Source organism: Moschus berezovskii, chromosome 24 (genome assembly GCF_049115385.1).
Source record: "Moschus berezovskii isolate FMDL1 chromosome 24, NW_MosBer_1.0, whole genome shotgun sequence".
NCBI classification, from domain to species: Eukaryota; Metazoa; Chordata; class Mammalia; order Artiodactyla; family Moschidae; genus Moschus; species Moschus berezovskii.
Window position 1 is genome coordinate 32,115,608 of NC_142483.1, and position 18,183 is coordinate 32,133,790.

General features: G+C 41.9%; 1 protein-coding gene across 1 annotated transcript in view; it reads left to right on the forward strand.

Moving 5' to 3' along the window:
- GXYLT2 (glucoside xylosyltransferase 2) overlaps nucleotides 1-18,183 on the forward strand; it is an 82,909-nt gene that overhangs the window by 52,826 nt on the left and 11,900 nt on the right. The window contains exons 4-5 of the mRNA XM_055414332.2: nucleotides 7,092-7,343; nucleotides 8,416-8,539. Coding sequence (XP_055270307.1) covers nucleotides 7,092-7,343; nucleotides 8,416-8,539 — 376 coding nt within the window. The remainder of the gene's footprint in view (nucleotides 1-7,091; nucleotides 7,344-8,415; nucleotides 8,540-18,183) is intronic.

Here is an 18,183-nt window from a genome sequence, read left to right on the forward strand (position 1 = left end):
AAGTAATTACTTTGGGTAAATATTTATTGATGCCTAGTATGTCTACTAGGCATTACACTAGGCCCACAGACTTTAGAAGTTCACTAGACCTAGATGGTCCCTGCCCTCATGGAACTTCTATTCTAGTTGGGGAAGGCAAGCAACAGATGAGAAAATAATTTGATTGTGGACAAGGGTAGTATAGTGGTGTGATGGAGAGGCTGGAAGGCAGGAGAAAGGAGGCTCTTGGGTAAGCATTTCTGAGGAGGTCACACCTGAGCTTATACCTGCAGGCTGACTTAGAGCTGGGCATTCAAAAATGGTAAGTGGAAAGCTCTGCCTCACATGCGGCGGTCTGTTGGTAGCACTTTACTCACAGGCCTGGGATGACGTTTCTCCTAAATCACAGGTGCTCCCTAGAGCTTAATCTCCAGAGCCAAGGAAAGGGGGAGAAATGTGAAGTTACTGTTAACTGATTTATATCAACAGATATGATTTGGGGACATCATTAATTTCACGCTAATCACAGTTTTGATACTTTAGGCAATTGTCTAAAACAAGAGCTCACAAACCTTGAAACTAACTGAAGCATCAGAGCTGCACATGTATTTCATAAACTATAGATACACTGTTTTTCAGCAGATTTGAGTACCTTATCTTCTTCACCTTGGGTGCTTTAAATTTAGGGAATAAAGTGAGAGAGACCATTCCAAAAGATGATTCCTGGGAATTCCTTGGCTGTCCAGTGGTTAGGGCTCTGTGGCCCAGGTTCAATCCCTGGTCAGGGATCTAAGAGCCCACAAGCCATGCTGCATAGCCAAAAACAAACAAACAAACAAAGCAAACAAACCAAAAAACAAAAAAAACCTTTTCTAAATGATGATTCCCTTTGTTAAATGGGATAGTTTCTACTTTATGTTTTCTTTTTGAAAGTGGGGGACTTATGTGTTAGTTTCTAACTAAGCAAAGATGTAAGTGTGTCTCTGACAGTGGAAACTCTGGCTATATAGGCAGGAAGAGAAATGGAAGTTTGTTGGCTTCCTATTAAGTCTGTTTTGCTCCCCACCCTTTGTTGACTTTGACAGTAATTGAGTCATAGTGAAAAGTTGAAGGTCTTGAAGCCAGAGTTGTGCTAGGAGGTGAAAGATCACCACTGATAGGAACTCGGTGCCCCATGGGGTCAGAGTATGTCTTTTAGGGACCATGGTTCGTGTGTAACGAAAGTGCAGTGAAAAGTCTTGAAGAGGTTTAAAGATGAAAGTGGTATCATCTGATATAAGTTTTTTTAAAAGCCCTCTTGATCTTTCATAATGATATGAGGCTCAATCCATCAGGAGCATATTCCACTTTAAATGAGTATGCACCTAATAACCTAATAACAGAGCTTCCAGCTGTAGAAAGCAAAACCTTGCTTAGAGAAAAGGAGAAGTACACAAATCCACAGTCAGTATGGGAAACTTCAACCCTCTTCCTTTTTGATAATTGTTTATTAGTGTGAAAATTAATGATGGCTCCCAAATCATATCCATTGATGTAAATGAACTTGCAGTAATTTCATATTTCTCCACTCTTTCTTTGTGTCTGAAGATAGGTAGAGCTCCTGTGGTTATAATAAGTAAACAGAAAATGAGTTAGGACCTAGAAATCCTTGACAGCACTATCAACCAGCTGACCTAATTGGTAGCTATAGAATTTATAGAATGCTCCACCCAACAACTGCAGGATAAACATTCAGCATTCACCAAATGCTGGGCCATAAAACAAGTCTCAGTGAAAGGGAGAGGATTGAAATCATGCAGAGTATGCTCCCTGAGTATAACGAAGTTAAATTAGAAACGAGTAGTAAAAAGATATCTGGAAAACCCCCGCCCTGTAAATAACCCATGGGTCCAAGAAGAAATGACACTGGAGATTAAAAAATTGGTCTGGCTACTCTGTTAGGAATAAATTGGAGGAGGAATGCCAGTGAATGGACCTTTCCAGAGTTCTAGGAGAGCTATAATGGTGCCTTGGACTGGTGAGGCAGCGGAAAGGGAGAGAAATGGGCAAATTCAGGTGTATTTTGGAGGAACAGTGCATGAGACTTATTGAAGATTGGATGTGAGCGATGAGGGTAGGAGAGAAAGCATCAGACCTCAATTCCTGGTTCAAATTATTTCACATCTCCCCATTGCTCTCAGGGTCAAGTTCAATTTGTTCGTATAGGTCCTGATCAGGCCCCTGCCCACTTGACCAGCCTAAACTCTCTCTCCCCACCCCTGGCTCCTGGCTCTCCCGCTTTAAGCTTCAGGCCCATCAGCCAACTTGCCTATGTGTTCGTCTCTCCTGGTCACTGGGACTTTTCACATGCTGTTCTAGTTATCTTTAACACTCTTTGCCCTGTTCTTCACTGCTAATCTCTTGACTTAGATGTCACTTCTTCTGGGAATCCTTCCCTGTTGTCACTCCAGACTGGTTTAGGGGGACCTTCTTTGTGCTTCTTTGCTACCCCTACCATTAGCACATCTTACTTTGCTTTATCTGCCTTCCCAACCAAACTTGCTTGAGAACAGAGAATATGCCTCGTTCTTTTATTGCTGCTGCTGCTGCTACTACTGCCACTATGGCAGCCAGTTACCTGGCTGTGAGTCAAGGAACTAGCCCTCCTGAGAGTGAGACAGTAAGACTCTCACATAGCGTTTATCGAGTCCTCATTGCGTGTGTGCCAGGGGCTTCACATGCATGATCTCATTTAATCATCCCGACAGCACTCTAAAGTGAGTGGCTGTTCCCACCTACAAGATAAGGAAAATAAGGCTTAGAAGGCTTGAACTAACTTGCCCAAGACCACAGTTAGTAGTAGAAACAGAATCTGAACACAAGTAATTAGATTTCAAAGCCAAAACTTTCAGCCACAGAGTTGTGCTGTCATAGTCAGGAGTTAGGTTGGAGAGACTAATGACCTTGAATGAGAGCCAGTGGCCCCAGATAATCTTGTAGCCCGTGGCCAGCCTTTGATCCTTACTTAGCACAGCGAGCCAGCAGGGGTCCCCTGAGGCAGCTGCCCAGGTTGGGATGATGAATGGACGGGAGCCCCTTTGTATGCAAATAGCTATTGCCTGTGCCTGTGCCTCTTTATGCCTTTCTCTTAGAAACCAAAGGCCTCATTTCTAGAGCTAATTTCCATAAGGGAATTAGAATGGCTGATTTTATACCATTTCGGTAAGTATTCCTCTGCCCATTAAAACTGTGGCCACAGTGATCCTCTTCAAATTAATACCACCAATAATTGCTGCGGAATTAGCCTCAGGAGATGCAATGTTATAGAAGGAGTTGGGTTTTCTCCTATTTTGTTTTTGTTTTCTTCCTCAGATAAAGAGTAGAGAGACCTTTGCGCTCTTGTTTTCAGTCAAGGTAATAAGTGGATTATATTAGAAAGGTTCAAAAACTTCCATTTTTTCTCTGCTAGACTTTGACTGTATAAAAAAACACTTTAGGGTCAACACATGCTTTGAAGTACTGTGGCCTCTGATGCGAATGGTAACTAACCACATTTGAAGTTTTTGAGAAATGGAGTATTTCCTGCCATATCAGTAAGCAAGGATGTCAGAGTCATTAGCCATTTCAGCCCTCCAAATGTGAATTTCTGAGCCCTATGGGCGTTCAGGAAGGAGAGTAGCTGAGAGATCAGGCAGCCCTCAGGTTGCAGCCACTCTCTAAGGAGAGCACTAAGGACCTCAGAGTGGGAAAAAGTCAGGATACTGGCCCCAGATAGCTGAGATGCATATGAAAGGAATGATTTCTGTGCGCCCAGACTCTTGCATCTTCCTATACACAGAAAAGCGCTAAATTCCTTAACTTGAGATACCTGGTTTTCTTTAAATCACAAAAATTCTTTTGATATTCAAACTACATGGCGTTTGTTGCAACCTTCTGTATAACCTGATTCCTTCCACATCCTCCCACCTTCTCTAAAGCAGTTCTCTCAGGGCTTCTTGAGATGCTGCTCCCTGGGCTTAAGTGCTAGAAATTTCTGCCGAATAAAACAGAACTCTCAACTTTTAGGTTGCAACTTTTTTTTAAGTCACCATTTTCAGAGAAAAGGCACAGAGGCTTCTTATAGTAGTAGTGTGGCTATTTATTTATTTATTGACTTTTTATTTTGTATTGGGATATAATCAATTGTTAACGCGATAATTTCAGGTGAACAGTGAAGGGACTCAGCCATACATATACATGTATGCATTCTCCCCCCAAACTCCCTTCCATCCAGGCTGTGTGGCTATTTGTTGAGTACTTGCTGTGTACCAGGTTCCTTGTGTCTTTTATTCTTTGGATGATTGTGACAGTCCGGGGACAGGGGTGGTAGTGGTAGAAGTCTCGCTTTCTACTTTTTACAGATGGGGAACTGGGGCCTGGAAAGACTGAGGAATTCATCCAGAGTCACAGGGCCCATGATGCCAGGATTTGAACTCAGGAATGCCAGGCTCAAGATTCCTAAGGGCTATCCTCTGTGTTGTCCCTGAGATGTATCATTAGGATACTTTTAGATGTCTGTTTTGAAATATGATCTGTATACCAAAAAGAGCCCACCAAAGTGTTGTATACTTGAATTAAGATGAGGATTTTTTTTTTCATTGTGACCTTGTTTGTGATAACAAAAGCTTGAGAAGAACCTAAATGTTCTATTTAGATGATTAAAAAAATTATGGTAGATCCACACAATAGAACGCGATACATAAAAATAAGTAGATAAAATCTCTATGTACTGAATGGAAAGCCCTCCTACATGTATTGTTTTGGTTAATAAAAAAGCAAACAACAATGTCCTGTGGCAGCCTGGATGGGTGGAGAGTTTGAGGAGGGATGGAGACATGTACATGTATGGCTGAGTCCCTTCGCTGTTCCCCTGCAACTGTCACAACATTGTTAATCGGCTATACCCCAATACGAAATAAAAAGTTTTTAAAAAAAGAAAGCAAGAAGACTGGAGACATTGTGCTATGCTACCATTTGTAGTGTGAGAGGAAATTGTATCTGCGCAGCTATGTAATTTTTTAGTCTGTTGTATTTATGTTGAAAAATAAAAAACATTTGACTAATTTTAATAACATTTTAATTCAGTATATCCAAAATTTTATCATTTCAACCTATAATCATTACAAAATCATAATGAGATATTTGACATCCTTTATGTCATTAATATGTCTTTAAAGTCTCTTGTGTATTTATCACTGAATATCTCAGTTCACTTTTTTTTTAACTGTCTATTTTATGTAGTTTTGTTACTAACAGAACTTTTCCTGGGATAAGTGCTAGAATACCCAGCAATGATTAATGGATTTACAAAGTATTTAACAAGGTTACATGTCTTTTCTTAATTTGGATAATCTGTTGTGACATGGTAGATGATCATTGTTTTTTATTTCATTTTATTGACATGTAAATTCTATTCCTCTACTACATGAGGAAGGAAAGATAAATGTTACGACGAATCATGAAAGTTTTTAAATTATTCAGAACTGAAATCTCCATGATGCCTGTGTCATATGGTGCCCACGTCCATCAATTTTAAATATTAGAATTTCAGTGGAATGTTGTTTTAACTTGCCATAACAAAATACCATAACTGGGTGACTTGAACCACAGAAGTGTATTTTCTCGTAGTTCTCGAAGCTGCAAGTCTGAGATTAGGGTGAGAACCCTCTCTGGCATGCAGACTGCTGCCCTTCTATGTTCTCGCATGGCAGAAAGAGAGAGAGTAAGACAAGTGCAGGAGCGAGCGAGCAAGAGAGAGACATGAGCCGTCTGATGTTTCTTAATGAGGACACGGATCCCGTCTTGCTGGAGTAGGAAGTGGCAACCCACTCCAGTATTCTTCCCCGGAGAATCCCAGAGAGAAGCCTGGTGAGCTGCTGCCTGTGGGGTTGCAAAGAGTCAGGCGTGACTGCGCACGCACACATGCATCCCATCTTGAAGGTTCTACCCGCAGGACCTCACGTAACCGTAATTGCCTCCCAAAGACCCCCATCTCTAAATACCATCACATTGAGTGTTAGGGCTTCAACATAGGCATTTCAGAAAGACACTTTCAGGCCATAACAAGTATTGTTATGGTTTTAGGATGATGATCCTTCTTTGGTTAAGCTACCTCTAAATTTGGGGGAACAATAACAAAACAAGGCAAATAACCCTATTACTATAAAAACAATGGCTTTGAAGCCTCAAATCCCAGGGCACAATTCTGGTAAGCAAATAAGCATTTAGCAAAGGAGAACTTATTTACTTAAGGTGGCTGACTTGAATGATCTACAACAGAGGTTGACAAGCCAGAGCCCTGGAGTCAAGAATGTCTTTTATGTTTCAAATGGTTGACAAAAGAAACATAAGAAGAAGGTTTTGTGACATCTAAAGATTATATGTAATTTGAATTTAAGTGTTCCTAAGTAAAGTATTACTGGAATCACCCATGCTTATTTGTTTATATATTGTCCATGGTTGCTTTTATCCTACAACAGAGTTGAGTAGCTGCAACAGAGGCTAAAATATTATTCCCTAGCCATTTAGAGAAAAGCATTTGCCAATCCCTGCAGACAAAGCTGGCCAGTGACTTGCTTTGCCTATTTCCAAGTCTAAACCTTAGTTGAAAATATTATTTTAAAAAGATGCAGAGCCATACCCCCCAACAATGGCAGAAATGGATCCAGAGACAGAGTATTTACCCTAAAGCCTGGCATGAACTGGTCTAGTTGTCCAGCTTCAAGTGTTCTAATGCCTGCCCTAGATTTTCCAAGAAAAAACTAAAAGAGAAAGACCTAACTGGAAGATGGAAGAAGAAGAAAGTAGTCATTTGCTGATATTTTCATTACCTAGGAAGTTTAACCCTTACCAAATATAGTCAAGGGTCTTGGAATTGGACCAATCTGGGTCAAGATTGATCTTTCTTTGAGCATCTACCCTTTGATTGACGCGTCTCCCCGAAGTCCAAGGAGAAGAAAGGACTGGGAGCTAAGAGTGATACCCTTTGTAGAATTAGCGTTAATCGATGAAATCAGTGTCACCGTTGACCTCTCAAGTCAGTTCCTTTGTTTCTGACTTGTCATGTTTTCCCTCCTCACCCAATACATACAAAGGTCATTTTAAAGGATGTGGACTCCCTTCTCTATGTGGACACCGATGTTCTCTTTCTGAGACCTGTTGATGACATCTGGAAGCTTCTGAGGCAATTTAATTCCACACAGCTTGCAGCCATGGCCCCTGAGCATGAAATCCCCAAGATCGGCTGGTACAGTCGCTTTGCCCGGCACCCTTTCTATGGCTCCGCGGGGGTTAACTCAGGAGTCATGCTAATGAATTTAACTCGGATAAGAAGTGCCCAGTTCAAGGTAAGAAAGTAGTTTATATTTCCTTTTTTAAACGTCAAGGCTTTGTCTTCTCAGCGTGAAGTTCCTGGAGTGTCAGTGTATTGACTTTAGAAGTAGATGGCTTGTAGAAGCCAGGGAAGAGAAAGGCATTTGGAAAGTTACAGAATATTTGTTGGTTTAGGAAAATCCCAGGTGATTATGGAATTTAAAGCTCTTCAACAGAGTTACTGTTCGGGAACATTATGTTGCATTTCTGAATTCCATCTTTAAACCCTTTGTGTATCTCAGCCTTCAAAAACCTTGGAGCACTTCTTGGAATTACCCTAGGGATAAATTTACATAAATATACAGAGATAAATGAACAAGGCCTCAGCTTTTATCTTGGCAAAGAACTGGAAGAACCAAAGTGAACATCAGTAGAGAACAAGTCAAAAAAAATTCTCCTCCTACTAAAAAGGATTAGGTCAAATCTGTAAGTAAGATTTCTAAAAAAATATTAAGTGAAAAAATTTAAATGCAACAAAACATGGTACCATAAGGTGTGATTCCTTTTATGCCTTAGAAATCTCCAGAAGAATACCTAAGAAACTGGTCATTAATTGTGGCTCCATCTAGAGAAAGTGGGAATGGGAATTGTAGGAAGCAGAAGGAAAAATATCTTTACTTTTTACAGCTTCGTGTGCTGTGTGAATATATTGCTTTTGTCTTAAAAATAAATAATTGTTGTGAGATAAGGAAAGGGTGTTTTTCCTTAAGATACCTTAATTATGGTATCTGTGTTTTGTTCCTTCACTTCAGAGGCAAGAATTTTGTGTAACACAGAAAGGTTCGATCTGGGGCCTGCTTTTCTGAGAAGCCATAGGCCCACTTCTAGTTCCAGGTTCATCTGCCATCCATGTGTATGCCTGCAGTCTCCAGTCCTAGTTTTGCTTTGTCCTATGCCTTGAGGCCAGCAGGACCTTTCCTCTGTTGATTTCATTTTCACTCCGCGGGGCAGAGGGTACAAGGGAGAACTCATCACTGCACGCTGATACTTAGCAGATCAAATGTATTTGCCATGCTGTAGCCACTGTGATGGTTTTGTCTTTTCCAGAACAGCATGATTTCAACAGGCTTGGCTTGGGCAGACATGCTGTATCCTCTCTACCAGAAGTACAAGAATGCCATCACGTGGGGAGACCAGGACTTATTAAATATTATTTTTTATTTCAACCCAGGTAGGTTCTCTTTCGAGAATGTGGTTCATGGAAGAGTTCGCACCTCACCCCACAGGACACATTCCAGCCTGGGCTGTGTTGGCGGAGCCTGAATTGTGCCTGTGTCCCCTGCAGAGGGGGCCTTTTCATCTGCCCTTGGGGTCTCACGTGGGCCGTCCTCTCGCTGCCAACACAAAAGGTCAAATGTTGAAACCTCCAACACTGGGCTCCATTTTTTAAGAATGTCTTTTGGGTTTTGCCATGCCATTCTTTGAAGAAGTACAGGCAAAATAAGTGAGTGTCACAGACCTAAATGAAAACATTATAATCTAAGCGCAAGGCCCTCCATAGCCTGAACAATTACTAGATTGAAGGGACTTGATTCTTGGGATCCTAACAGGTGAAGGGACTTGTTCAGGGTTAAAACAGTGTAGAAGAGGGACCAATACATATCCCTCTTTCTTTCCACCTGGGGCAAAGAAATTCTTCCAGTCGGTGATTTGGTGGACTTGGGGAAGGAAGGGAGATGTAAGTTTCTGGTCTGTGTTTTTATATTGACACCTAAAGCTAAACATTTCCTTCTTTCCTTTCATCTTTACTACAGTCTTACTTAATGTGACTGAAATCAAAACCATGTTTTCTCTTTGAGAAAGATCTCTGGGGAAAAAAAAAAAAATCACTCCTTACCATAACCTACTCAGGACTCTCCTTGGTCTTTAAAAATGTTGAAATAGAGAATTTCCTGGTGGTTCAGTGGTTAAGACTTGGGCTTTCACCACCTTGAACCAGGGTTTGATCCCCAGTCAGAAACTAAGATCCCATAAGCCATGCAGTGTGACGAAAAAAAAAAAAATCCTGAAATAGAGGCTCCTGTTTTCCTAAGACTTCTGTCTCTGTATGTACCTGTATTTGGTTTTTTACAAAATTCTGAAATAAAGCCTAATCTCATATGTCTTTGAATCAAAAAGGAGCAAATCCTGGAAAAGAAAAAAAGCAGGTTGATACATAATGGACTTCATTTCTGGGAAAGATTCCTGATACTAACTCTTGTGATAAAGGGGGTGTGTTGGCTGTTGGTTTATGGCGTGTTTTAATCCATTTCACTCTGATAGCAACAGGGACTTTAAAGTCAGCCCCTCCTCCTTTTTCTTCTTAAGCAGATTCCGTCTTTTCTTTCTAGGTGTAGTTATAGTGAGTAGGACTCTTGGCTACAAATAAAAGGCCTCTGGAGTTAGTCTAAACACAAAGGATACTTTTTTAAATAAGCAAGCTGGTGTTGTGTGGAAGCCTAGAGCAGGAAGACCTGAAATAGGCAAGCGAAAAAGCTGAGCAGCCCAGGCTGGACTTCCCTTCTCCCACCGAGGCTGTGCATTCCTCTCTTCGAAGGCTCTCATTCTGTGCTCACAGCACAAAACCACAGTTTCACACTCCAGGTCCGGCCACAAGGAAAGACTGACTTCATCCCACTTCCAAATTCCTGGGGGGGAGGAAACAGATGTTGGCAGCATGTTGGCCAGGAGCCTGAAGCTAAGGAATAACGACTGATGTTGGCTATTTACTGAGTGTCAGGTGCTGTTCTGCAGAGAAGGCAATGGCAGTACTCTTGCCTGCAAAACCCCATGGGTGGAGGAACCTGGTGGGCTGCAATCCATGGGGTTGCTAAGAGTCGGACACGACTGAGCGACTTCACTTTCACTTTTCACTTTCATGCATTGGAGAAGGAAATGGCAACCCACTCCAGTGTTCTTGCCTGGAGAATCCCAGGGATGGCGGAGCCTGGTGGGCTGCCATCCATGGGGTTGCACAGAGTCGGACACGACTGAAGCAACGTAGCAGCAGCAGCAGGTGTTGTTCTGAGCATTTTCTTATTTAATTTTCATAGGAACTCTGATAGAATCCCCATTTTACAGACAAAGGTACCAAATGAAAGAGAGTTCAATAATTTGTGGCATAGCTAATGAGTGCCAGAGCAGGGGTACAAGCCCAGGCCTTTCCAACTCCAGCTCCATGTCTTTGGAGGGGAGGGGAAGGTCTCCAAGTTGAGGGGGGTATCTAAAGAGCTGTGCAGTTTTCCCCAAATGTGTCTCTCTCCTGCATTATTTTGTCCTTTATTTCAGGGGTCCCCAGTCTCCAGGATCTAATGCCGAATGTTCTCAGGTGAAGCTGATGTAATAATAATGGAAATAAAGTGCACAATAAATGTAATGTGCTTGAATCATCCCAAAACCACACCCCTGCAAGCCTGGTCCATGGAAAAATTGTCTTCCACAAAACTGGTCTCTGGTGCCAAAAAGGTTGGGGACCACTGCTTTATTGCATTTTCCCTCTCTGTTGTGTGGCTTAAACTCTCTTCCATAGCCTCTCTTCCATATTCCCAAATTGGGGAATTCAAAAGATCTGCGCAATTGCCTCCCCAGAAATCCTCTTAGCCTGTTGCAGAGTATTTGAGTTCATAATCAGTGAGTAAATAATACTCAAAGGCAGTCACAAGCAGCTCTGCCATTAGACCGAGACTCTTGTCTTTAATTAATCTGAAAACTAGCTGAATTTAATGGCGTCCCACTGCCCATCTTAGATCCATTGAGTACAAGGATTTTATAAAATAGGAAGTTCTGAATCCTGAGTCTGAGCAGTAGCAAGTAAATAACTGAGTTTCCTAACTTTAGGTCAGTAAGTATTAGGTGTCTCTTTGAGCGTTCTTTGTATGGTCTGCCTTTGATCTTTCATGCTTTATTCAGATCCTTTATCAAACATGAGCTCTTTGACCTGAAATCCAATGATATCCATCATAGTAAAGGTTTTTCTTTGTTTATATTGATTGGGAGCACTTTCTATAAACCAGAACAAACAGTATTTGAGGAGGAAAAAAAAAAGTGTTACCTTTATCCCTGGAAAGGAGAGAGGGAGAGAAAACTGGCCATGACTCAGGAAATAAACATGCTGATTGTTATGATTCTCTGGGTTGCTATGGGTGAAGCAATACACACAAAACCTGAGCCCATATCTAGAATATTTTCATTGTTATAGCTTCCCGTAGCCAATCATATCACTCAAACAGGTTTACTAGCTTAAAAATGTTCTGAAACTCTTGCGATAGTTAGATAGTAAATGCCTGTGGGTGTGTAATTGTCGTGCTGAGTACTGGACTGACTCATGAGGTGACAGCTGAAGCCCATGAGAGACACACAGGTAACTCATCCCACAGGACTGTTCCTGGCAGTGAGCCGAGGCAGTTTCAGAAATGGAAGACTGAACTCACATCTTTATAGGTGAATTAAAGTCAAGAGCAGAGTTCTGTAGAAAAGGTAAATTTGACAAGGGCTCACAGAGAACCCTATTTAGAAAGATGTGCTTAGATTCAAATATACTTAAGTTTCAGGGAATAAAATTCTACTCAGACCAACTGAGTAGGGGTCCAGGTGCCAGTCCCATGAACACATGGGTCAAATCATACCAGACCTCATGAGAACCATCTCTGGGCAGCTACTCAGAACCAAAACTGATTTCTTCATCCCTCGGAGGCCTCATGGTATCTGTCTTATTGCTTCTGCTCATCTGATTCCATTCTATCTCTCCAGCAATATTCTTTGCTTGTACATGGCCCAACATCAGGTCAAGAGAACCTTACAAGTCCATACCAATGATGATAGGTTTTGTTTTCTTTTTCTTTTTTATGTCTTAGATTCTTGAAGGAGAGAAAGACAGAGAGGGAGATTGTTCTGGTCCAGCCTCTCAACTGATTCCCAGCCAGCTCTAAACCAGCTTTATTTTTTTGGCTGAGGAGACTGCCCTTGTTCCAAGTCATGAGCGGCCAGAGGAACAAGATCACGTGCCTTTTTCCTCTCTCAAACATGACTACCTGGATCTGTCCCTTCTTCAGAAACTGTTTCTAGAAAAGTGCGTGTGGGCAGGAAAGGAAATGGAACCAGCTAAGTACAGATGACCAGGCAGGACATCCAACCACAGTAGAAGTGGTAGGGTTCTGTCCAGGAAGAGAGAGAAGAGCTGAAACACGAGGGGAATATATACGTAGATCGTCCATGAGTTGAATCTGATACAAAGGACTCAGGAGGATCTTCTGGGGCCACAGGGAGCAAGACACACAGTCACATGGAACAAGCTTCTTCAGAGGCCCAGTCAGGCCTTGTTCTCTCATCCTGTCCCGGTCACTGGAGTTTTGCACCTGGTGGACAACCACACTATTTACTCACCCACCAAAAACACCCAGCAGCTGGCAGTTATGAGTGTGTTTTGGGGTGGCCAAGCCCGGTTATTTGGTTTTAGGCCTGTCCTGGAAACTGATAACAGATCATTGTCTGGGCAGTTCATGAACTCTGATTTGAAGTGCAAGAATGAAGACTGTAGGGTCCTTGTGAGAAAGAATTCTGTCTACTTTGTCTTCATCAAGTGATTGCAGTGCGAGTCTTAGCACCTTAAATGGCGCATTGAAGACCAAATGCAGTTGGTCTTGAGAGGTGTATTGACTGGTTGGAGGAATGGGATTAATAGACTGAAGTGAAAGAGGGAAGGAAATCAAAGAGAAAGAGCACAGCCAGGAGTGTGAGAGGAAGGGATGGTGGAGAGAGAAAGGAGAGGAGGAAAGCAGAGAAAGCGGGGAGCTACAGAGGCTAGAGGAAGGTATAAGCTTTTGTTCTCCCATTCAGCAGCTATCTTTTGAGCACCTGCTGGGTGCTAGGCAGTGGGCGTATGGCAGCAGACAGAGGAGACAGAGTTCCTCCTTTTACCAAACCTGCCTTTTATTGGGTGAGATCGACTTGCAGAGAATAGAAACGAGTCATTCAGAATCACCAATTGTGATCAGTACTCTGAAGGAAACAAGTGTGGGGTTGAGCGAGCCACTGTCAGGGCTGGGGAGAAAGGGTTGCTTCTTCAGATTATGTGATCACAGGTGACTTCATGGAGGAACGAATTGCCGTTTTCTCAAACAAGGTGCATTTTGGAAGGAGGAAGAAGAGGAGGCTGGGAAAGCTTAGTTTCAGAATAAGACATTAAAAAACAAAACAACAAACAAATCTCTCTGAGGAGTGCAAACAGCCTCCGATCTGTTGATAGAATATAGTAAGTAAGTAGCAAGCTTATTTCACCGGGAAGTTAAAAATGATCCGACAAATTTTTCAATCATCTTAGAGACTCCAAGAGTAGGAAATGATCAGAAATTTAAGGAGCAATCAATTCACATAGTCCTTTGCAAATAGAAGGCTGGGGAAATAAATGTAGACTCCTGAAGGGATCACTAAGGGATTTTAATCTCATAAATAATCAATTAATGACCTGCTTTATCTATATAAAATTGAGAGGAAAAATAGCAAAGACCCAGAGAGATTGGTTGGAAAATTTTTTAAAATAAATTGCAGGAGTTTAAAGCATTGGGGATTTGGAATTTAAACACCATTCACCGTGTTATTTCCTCAACAGTGGAAAAAAATAACTTGCACATTTCATGGTGCTGTCATTTTTTAAACATTAGGTTTTTGACAGCTGTGATAATCTTGCTTAAACTAGATTCATTTCGGAATAGTTATTGATTATATGCCAAATTACCATGAGTAATCCATGCGACATGTTCATCTGCTGATCTTAGAAGTTTACCATCTTCAACCCACCCCAGGATGCTGGGGTAGCCCCTCTCCTCCTTCACGCATTAACTACTTGGAGGTTTCACAGTGAAACCCACATCAAATGTATCTGTGAATAAAAAAGCACATCTGCTTGTTTTCTTTTTTAACTTTTTATTTTATATTGGGATATAGCCGATTATGGGCTTCTCAGGTGATGCTGATGGTAAAGAATCCACCTGCCAATGCAGGAGACGTAAGAAACACTGGTTCGATCCCTGGGTCGGGAACATCCCCTGGAGGAGGTCATGGCAGCCCACTCCAGTACTCTTGCCTGGAGAGTCCCACAGACAGAGGACCCCAGTGCTCTACAGTCCATAGAGTTGCAAAAGAGTCGGACATGACTGAAGTGACTTCGCACGCGTAGCTGATTAACAATATTGTGATTGTTTCAGATGAACAGCTAAGGGACTCAGCCATACTCATACATGTATCCATTCTCCCCCAAACTCCCCTCCCACCCAAGCTGCACATCTGTTATCTTTGCCTGTGCACTCTTAATTGCCCTTTCTTTTACTAACAGCACCCAGTTTTCTCAGGGGAATTTCTCAGGGAACTCTTTCCCCATCCCATGCAGTCTTAGAGCCCTGCCTGCCCCAGACTTGCACTAAACCATCAGACCATCTCCTGGGAACCTGAGTCTGGAATCCAAGAGCAGAAAGTAGGCAAGGCTGATTCATCCTGACAGCAGTGCTGAGAAGCCGACATTCATTAGTCCTGGATCCCGGGAGCTGCCCCACTTACTGCCCCAGTTCAGCTTTCTCTCTGATTTTATGAGCTGTGCTGTGTGTGCTTAGTCGCTCAGTCCTGTCCGCCCTTTGCGACCCCATGGACTGTAGCCCACCAGGCTCCTCTGTCCGTGGTGATTCTCCAGGTAAGAATACTGGAGTGGGTTGCCCCACCCTCCTCCAGGGGATCTTCCCAACCCAGGGATCGAACCCAGGTCTCCTGCATTGCAAGTGGATTCTTTACCATTTGAGACACCAGGGAAACCCAATTTTTTTTAAATGAGCTATCTCCTCTCTTTCCAAAGGAAAAAAAAAATTATTTTGCCTCACAAGTTAGAATTATAGTTGGTTACTTGCAACCTAATACATAGATTTATATTTCTTAACTATCTTAGGTCAAAGAAGTCTATTTATATGACAACTTTCCTACCATTAGCTTACCCTTTTGCAGAAATTGAGTTGCTCTGAAAAATTAAATGCCTTATCTTTTCTGAAACACACTCTGATTTCCAAACTTCACCATCATCAGGCTATTTTCTCCTCCTTAAAAGCTCTTCCAGGCTTCTATTTCTGTCAGAATCCTATCCTTACTATGTCTGAGTTTAGTATATGTGCTGCCGAAGGGAGCACTATATGTCTGAGTTTAAATAAAGCTTTACTGAAATGCCTTCCTTTCTATGAACTCTGATAAAACGTGTTCATTTCTATACTATCTCCCTTACAAAAGAATAAATTCCCCAAGGGCAGAGGCAGCGCCTTATCACCCAGTGACACCAGTGCCTTGCATTGTGGTGAACAAATACTTGTTTCAATTCTATTCTCAATGTGTTTTGCGTTTCTTTCCCTGGAACATTCTGAAGGGAAGGTAAACAGGTTAATTGAATTCTATCTGGACCAAATTTCACATGTGGCTTTCAATAACTGGGATTCTTAGCTAGTCTTTAGGAGATCTACACAACCCTAAACTTGTAAGCAAATATGCTTCGTATATTTTTCCAAAGGCAGAATCTAAAGCCTTCATGAGATTCCCAGAGAGGTCTGTGACTCCTAAAAGGTTAAGAAAGCCTGGCCACCTGCAGGTCTAGAGGCAATTGCTGAAAAACATTTACCACCCATGTACTATGTGTCCAGAACTATGCTAGGCTCATTCCATGTAAGTTATCTTTTTTATTCTTCTAGCAGCCTAATGAGGTAGTACTTGTTATAGCAATAACAGTGTTAACAGTAATGATTGCAGCTTACATGTACGGTGTGCCTCCTGTGTGCTGAGCACTGTTCCAAGTACTTCTAGACATGAACTCATTTAATACTCCCTCAAACCCTACAAGTGATATTTACCATTCTTCCCCCTTTTACAGATGATGAAGCTGAGGCCCAGAAAAAATTGTGTAATTTGCTTGAGTTCATGCAGCTCATGGTAGAGTGCTATATTCAGTCTTAACAGATTGACTCCAGAACTTGCTCTTAGCCTCTCTGCTCTTAGGTCATGACTGACACATGATAAGGGCTTCTGTAGTGGCTCAGTGGTAAAGAATCTGCCTGTCAATGCAGGAGACGAGGGTTCAATCCCTGGGAGGGGAAGATCCCCTGGAGGAGGATATGGCAACCTGCTCTAGTACTCTTGTCTGGGAAGTCCCATGGACAGAGGAGTTTGGAGGGCTGCAGTCCCTGGGGTTGCAAAAGAGTCAGACACGACTTAGCAACTAAACAACAAGTGCTCCTAAACTGAAGTCAAGCTTTTCAGCAAGTCACCCAAGGTTTTAGAGCTAGAAGATGGTAGAGGTCCATTTTGAACCTACTGAATGTATGAATCTGTCTCACTTCAAATCCTTTTGGAAGTTTCAGAAGGGTCAGTTCAGTTCAGTTCAGTCGCTCAGTCGTGTCCGACTCTTTGCGACCCCATGAATCACAGCATGCCAGGCCTCCCTGTCCATCACCAACTCCCGGAGTTCATTCAGACTCACGTCCATTGAGTCGGTGATGCCATCCAGCCATCTCATTCTCTGTTGTTGCCTTCTACCGCCCCCAATCCCTCCCAGCATCAGAGTCTTTTCCAGTGAGTCAACTCTTCGCATGAGGTGGCCAAAGTATTAGAGTTTCAGCTTTAGCATCAGAAGGGTAGATGTTAAATTAAATGTATTAAACTAAATTTTAATATTTAACTAAATGTTTAATAGAATCCGCCTGTGAAGCCATCTGGTCCTGGGTTTTGTTGGAAGATTGTTAATCACAGTTTCCATTTCAGTACTTGCGATTGGTCTGTTCATATTTTCTATTTCTTTCTGGTTCAGTCCTAGAAGGTTGTACCTTTCTGAGAATTTCTCCTTTTCTTCTAGGTTGTGCATTTTATTAACATATAGATGCTCATAGTAGTTGCTTATGATCTTTTGTATTTCTGTGGTGTTCATTGCAACATCTCCTTTTTCATTTCTAATTTTATTGATTTGAATCCTCTCCCTTTTTTTCTTGATGAGTCTGGCTTAGGGTTTATCAGTTTTGTTTTTATCTTCTCAGAGAACCAACTTTTAGTCTTATTGGTCTTTGCTATTGTTTTCTTCACCTCTACTTCATTTATTTCTGCTCTGATATTTATGATTCCTTTCCTTCTACTAAGTTTGGGCTTTGTTATTCTTTCTCTAGTTGCTTCAGGTGTAAGATTTAGTCATTTATTTGAGATTTTTATTGTTTGTTGAGGTAAGATTGTATTACTTTAAACTTCCCTCTCTGAACTGCTTTTGCTGTCTCCCGTATGTTTTGGACTGCTGTGTTTTCATTGTCATATGTCTCTTGGTATTTTTTAATTTCCTCCTTAATTTCTTCAGTGATTCATTGGTTATTTAGTAACATATTGTTTAGTGTCCATGTGTTTGTGTTTCACCTTTGAACAATGTCCTAAGTGGGCTTGGTCTTCTAAGGCTGCAGAGAGGAAAAATTTGGGGATTTTTGTTTGGGGGGCTGTGTGAGTGTGTGTGTGTATGTGTAGTAGAGTCCTTTCACTACTTATGAGGAGGCAAAAACCTTCATCACCAAACTTAAAATCCATGAAGGCAGGACCTGTACATATAGCAAGCATTCAATAAATATGTGTTGATTCCATCAATCCATGTGTTTACCAAATCAGAGATAGGGTCTAGGGCAGTTCATTCAGCAGAGATTATTGGCAGGTGCTTAAGCAGGGGCTGCAGCCTGGTGGGCTGCCGTCTATGGGGTCACACAGAGTCGGACACGACTGAAGTGACTTAGCAGCAGCAGCAGCAAATCCAGAAGACCAGGGAGGTATCAGAAAGGAGTGAAGTGACTC